We start from the raw sequence: 6,000 nt of genomic DNA on the forward strand, positions 1-6,000 counted from the left end.
TAAGGCAACATTAATCCCTAATTTCTTAATTAAACATTATTGTACTTTAATCCTACAGCACCCTACATTTGGCATTTTGTTCCTGTTTCTGAGAGATGCGAAGCTTGCTCCACAGAAGGAAGAATGTTCTTAGCACCATTCACTATTAAGAAATATTGCATGTTTCAATATCAAACTGCATAGCTTGGGCACTCAACCCACAGGCTTCTTCACTCCTGGCTTCTAACTAAGTACTCAGTCATTAATTATAGATTTCAGTACCTACTTATTAGTGGTTAGTAAAAATCTTTAATTGCCTGTATTGATTTCATATATCAGAGCTGTGTCAGGAGTAGGTCATTTATGTCAGAGTGACAGACATTGTAAACCCATTTAAACATCTGTGTAACCTCCTTAGATACTATGGATATTGGAAGCATATTTGAAAAACAGAGGAAATCCTCACTAATACATTTACAACATTTCTACAGATACAACAGCAACAACTTGTATTTATATAGAAAAAACGTCCAAAGACGTTTCACAGAGGCGCAAAGGAAAAAAGTCAACATCAAGCCAAAGACGGAGATAATAGCAGGGGTGATAAAAAAAGCTTGGTCAAAGAGGTGGGGTTTTGAGGAAAATCTTAAAGGAGTGGAGAGGTGAAGGGTTTACAGCAGGAATCCCAGAGTGTGAAGCCGAAGCAGCGGAATTACTAATTGTGGGACATTTGCCTGGTCAATAGGCCACAATTAAAGGAATGGAGAGTTGGGGGAGGGGTGGGTAGGTGTTGTTGGTTGTAGCTCTGAGGAAGTTCCTGAGTTAGGGAGGGGCAAGGCCATGAAGGGATTTAAACACAAGGATGAAAATTTTACATTTAAGGTACTGGGGAGCCAAGAGCCGATGTAGGTTAGCAAGGACAAGGGTGATAGCTGAGCAGGACTTAATAGGGATAGGACATGAGCAGCAAATTTTGGTCGAGCTAAAGTTTATGCTGGGTAGAAGGTGGGGGCGATCCAGGTGGTGACAATGGATACGGGTTTCAGCAACAGATGGGCAGGGGCAGAAACAGGCGAAATTGTAGAGATGGATGTAGATGGTCTTTGTGATGGAGAGGATATGGGATTGGAAACTCAGTACAGGATTGAAAAGGACATGCTTTGGAAGTAGGGAGAGCATATAATTGGGCAGGATGGTGGCGGGGAGTCCCCGCCTCCACCCAAATTAAGTCAGGGGCAGGAAGGTCCGTGAACGGCCTTCCCACCCCAGCAGCAATTGATGCCCACTTAAGAGCCTCATCCCACCCCAACTGGAATTAGCCCAGTGGTGGGCTGGCCTGTCACCGCATGGAAAGCAAACCCGTGCAGGTTACTTGTCGGTTCCGGAGGGGTCCCTCATTAAAAGGTACTTAGTGCCTGAACGAGGGACCCGGTATCGGGAAAGGGGGGCCCGCTGAGAGGCACGCCCCTGCCTTTGCTGGTGACCACCCTACACCCTCCTCCCCCACAACCGCCAACCCCACACATCATGACTTAACTGTGGTCTGGTTCCAGGGCCTTGGGTGAGTGCTCCACCAGCAGCAGCCACCACCTCCATGGTGGTGCTTCTCAGTTAAAAAGCTGTCAGCCTCTGACTGGCCGACAGCTGTCAGCAGACTGGACTTCCGCCACGGGGGTTCTTGATCCTAGGGAAGGCCCACCACCATCCATTTGTAACTAATTGGCACGATCCAGCAGGCCTTCCCCACAGGAGGTGCTGTGGGGCTCTCGACGGTAGTCAAGACTCTGTCACCTGGATAAAATCCAGGCCCATGTTTGTGACCAGTTAGGTTCAGCCTGAGATTGTAGCCAGGATGTGAGTTAGAATCAATGGCAAAGGAATAGAGTTTATGGAGGAAGCCAAAGACAATGGGAAACGCTAGGCTGCCAGAGTACATGGCTCATCCAAGACTCAGATGATATCTCACACAAGGTGTCCCACAACCCAGGCAATGGAGAGCTAGTGGAGAACGATCCAGAGGTGATCAGCAAACGTGTGGAAACTGATCCAAGTTTGCAGATGATGTTACTAAGAAACAGCATGTTGAAGAATAAAAGGATCCAATGATATATAACAGGAAGAGAAGTCATTTCTAGAGAAATCTGGCCATGACCAGGGGCTGAAATCTGATTGAAAGTTGGGCATAGATTTGGGTGGGAATAGCACATTCAAAGGCTTTGGAAAGGACATTGATTATGCATATAGAGTGGTGGTTTGCAAGGATAAGAGACATTAAGAGGCTTTTTTTAAAGATGAGGCTGGTGAAAGCAGTTTGCTAAGTGGGGGGGCAGTACCTAACAAGGGAACCAGGAAGGAAAGTTGGATGGCTAGCAGTTTTCTGGTAATAGGGTCAAGTCGATTTCATGGGCTAGATAAGCTCAGAGAAGGCATGAAGGGGGATTGGAAAGAAATAAGAGTGAAACATGGGGCCAGTGTTTGGGCTGGGTAGCGGGGGGTGGTCACAGCAGAAGCAGCTAAACTAATGTTGTCAATCGTATTAACAAAAAGCATCCATGAGCTCCTTGCACTTTTTGTTGAGCTTCTGGACGGGGGAAGTAGCAGAGAGGGGAGGATGTTGTTACCAAGGATTATCTTTGCTCTCCAGAATGATCCTGGACTAGTAAGTAGTAGTACTTGATGTAGTCAGTAGTAGCCAGATGTAGTGAGGGATAGCTGTACTAGTTGTGCACCAGAAACGCTCAAATCTGCACCCTTTAACCTGAAGGAGCGATGGCGTGGCCCATATTGGGGGGTAGGGCCATAGTGACCAAAGCAACACTTGTCCCATGAAGCTGTTTATGTCTGAATAGGAGAAACGTTTTAAATCAAAAGGCAAGTGTCACCTTTAACGAGTGAAAATGAACTGATGTAAAGACTTTGTTAACTTATTTAAGCAAGCTGCGCCTCTTTTTCCACACTGGTATTTGATTGCAATGTATCCAGAGGCTTTGAAGCTTCCAAAGCATCATGTGCTTCAAGAGGGGAAACTGTTTAAATTTTAGGAAGACTTGGAATAATCTCTCCATCATTATTCTCAGTAAATAAATTATTACTCTGATTATTTAGTAGAGTGTTGCTGGTCACAGCTCAGTGCGCAGACAGCAGGCTCATTGACTGACTGAGCGCCCACCTTGTCATTGTCCAGCCGCGTCTCCAGTATTTTATTCAGCTTCCTGGCCAGCGGGTTATTGTTGGTCTGCGCGGCCCCACCGACCCCCAGCTCCGGGATCGAAAACGGAGCCACTGCCTCCACTCTGCTGTCAGCCATCTCTTCAGGAAACCGGCCTCACACTCCAACCCCTACCGGCCACCTCACCGGAAACCACGCAGATAGAGTACCCCGGCGGCCTGACAGTACTGGTCCCGCACAATGGTTCCGGGGGAGAGGGAAGCCACTGAATGAGACACTGACAATCAGAACAGTGATGTAATCCCTGAGCAAGTATAATGTGTTAACCTGAGCTGCTGCTTGTTTAAAGGGGGTTATAGTCTTTCTCAGCCGTGCCTCAGTGGGTAGAATCCTTGCCTCTGAGTCAGAAGGTTGTGGTTTTAAGACCTCCTCCAGGGACTTATGCATAAATATTTAAGCTGGCAATCCAGTGCAGCGGTGTCGGAGGTGTTGTCTTTCAGAAGAGAGGTCAAAGTGATGGTCTGTCTTCCCTCTTTGGTGAATGTAAAAGATTCCATGGCTCTGTTTCAAAGAAGAGCAGTGGAGTTATTATGGCTAATATTTATCCGTTAATCAACCACAAAAAAAAAATTTGAGTTCCGAAGAAGGGTCACTGACCCGAAACGTTAACTCTGCTTCTCTTTCCACAGATGCTGCCAGACCTGCTGAGTGGTTCCAGCATTTCTTGTTTTTATTTCAGATTTCCAGCATCCGCAGTATTTTGCTTTTCCAAAAAAAATGTATCTGGTCATTATCGCATTGCTGTTTATGTGAGCTGGCTGTGTGCAAATTGGCTGCTGTGTTTCATAGAAAAAGAATGGTTACAGCACAGAAGGAGACCATTTGGCCCATCCTGTCCGCTTTGGATTTCTGCAAGAGCAATTCAGCAGGTCCCACTCCCCTGCCTTTTCCTCGTAGCCCTGCAAATTTTTCCTCTTCAGGTGCTTATCCAATTCCCTTTTGAAATCCACGATTGAATCTTCCTCCACCATCCACTCAGACAATGCATTCCAGACCCTTAGCACTTGGTTAAACAGAGGAGGTATAAATGGCGAAAGCAGAATCTATTCCAGCAGCTGCTATTTGAGAAAACAGGAGTTGTGGTTATGATTTGAAATTGTTGAGCTCAATTTGGAGTTTGGAAGGCTATAGAGTGTCTAATCGAAGGATGAGATGCTTCCTGCACCTCTTTGATCTTTAACATTGAACTGAACTACTGCAAGAGACAGACAGGTTCTCGATTTACTATCCCAACTCAAGGATGGAAGTGCTGATTATCCAGGACTCTTTAATTTCTGAAGTGTCAGACAGCATTACTTATATGAATACAACATCTTCAATGTAGTAATGCCCCAACAGAGGTAGTGTTTGCCAAACAATAGGAGGGTAGTGTAACAGAAAACAGGATTGTGGAGTTAGGCTTTCAGGGTACTTTTGCTGGTAGAGAAGTTGGGGGTGAGATAGGGAGTGAGTTTCAAAGTATGGATGAAGGGCCGTGTCACTGATGATGGGAGGGGGCAGGGAGGGGGCAGGGCAGGGTCTGAGGAGCAGAGGGCACACACTGGAGCGAGGCACGGAGCAGAGGGCACACACTGGGGTGGAGCAGGGAGCAGAAGGCACATACTGGGGCGGGGCAGGGAGTCATGGCACACACTGGGGCGGAGCAGAGAGCACACACAAACAGGGCAGGAAGCAGAGGGCACACACACTGGGACTGGGTCCAAGGAGCAGAGGACACATGTTGCAGCAGGGCAGTGCCTGAGGAGCAGAGGGCAAACTAGGTCAGGGAGCAGAGGGCACACACTGGGGCAGGGTTCAAGGAGCAGAGGGCACACACACTGGGACAGGGTCCAAGGAGCAGAGGGCACATACTGAGGCAGGGCAGAGTCCAGGGAGCAGAAGGCACACATGGGCTTCCGGCTGAAAAAGGAGAGTGGTTTCCTACATTATAACGGTGACTACACTTCAAAATTACTTCATTGACTGTAGAGCGCTTTGTGGCATCCTGAGGTCATGAAAGGCATTATATAAATACAAGTCTTCCTTTTTTTCCTTTTAATTTTGCAATTGGATGAGGTCTCCACCTAAGCTCTGGAATTCCCTCCCTAACCCTCTCTGTCTCTCTACTCTCTTGAGGATCATTAAAACCTACTTCTTTCACCAAACTTATGGGGACCTATCCTAATATCTCCTTATGTGGCTCAAAGACAAGTTTTGTCTGTTAGGGACTGTGAAGTGCCTTGGGCCATTTCACTACATTAAAGGCACTATATAAATATAAACCAGTCCTTTCTCTTTTCAAAAGCTGAGCAGCCTCTAGCAATGGCCAACGTTTTCTATTTTCATAGAATCTGACAGCACAGAAGGTGGCCATTCAGCCCATCATTCCTGTGACTGCTCTTTGAGAGAGCTATCCAAATAATCCCACACTCTGGCTCATTCACAATCGCCTTTTTCCTTAATTTTAAGGGTAGACATAGGAAAAAATGTTTTCACTTCTGGGGGAGTCAAAAACTAGAGGTCATAAATGTAAGATAGTCACTAATAAATCCAATAAGGAATTCAGGAGAAACTTCTTTACCCTGAGAGTGGTAAGAATATGGAACTTGCTACCACAAGGCGTAGTTGAGGCAATCAGCATATATGCAGTTAAGGGGAATCTAGATAAACACGAGAAAGAAATAGAAGGATATGCTAATACAGTTAGATGAAGAGGGGTGGGAGGAGGCTCCTGTAGAGCACTGGTGTAGACCAGTTGAGCCAAGTGGCCTGTTTCTATGCAGTAAACACAATGTAACTTTTATAAGCAGTCC

At 46.4% G+C, this 6,000-nt stretch overlaps 1 protein-coding gene across 1 annotated transcript in view; it reads right to left on the reverse strand.

Moving 5' to 3' along the window:
• The window catches only part of cog6 (component of oligomeric golgi complex 6), a 124,512-nt gene extending 121,183 nt beyond the window's left edge, over positions 1-3,329 (reverse strand). The window contains exon 1 of the mRNA XM_068033439.1: positions 3,149-3,329. Coding sequence (XP_067889540.1) covers positions 3,149-3,286 — 138 coding nt within the window. The 5' untranslated portion in view covers positions 3,287-3,329. The remainder of the gene's footprint in view (positions 1-3,148) is intronic.
• Between the last annotated feature and the right edge of the window lie 2,671 nt (positions 3,330-6,000).

This window comes from Heterodontus francisci, chromosome 6, assembly GCF_036365525.1.
Source record: "Heterodontus francisci isolate sHetFra1 chromosome 6, sHetFra1.hap1, whole genome shotgun sequence".
NCBI lineage: Eukaryota > Metazoa > Chordata > Chondrichthyes > Heterodontiformes > Heterodontidae > Heterodontus > Heterodontus francisci.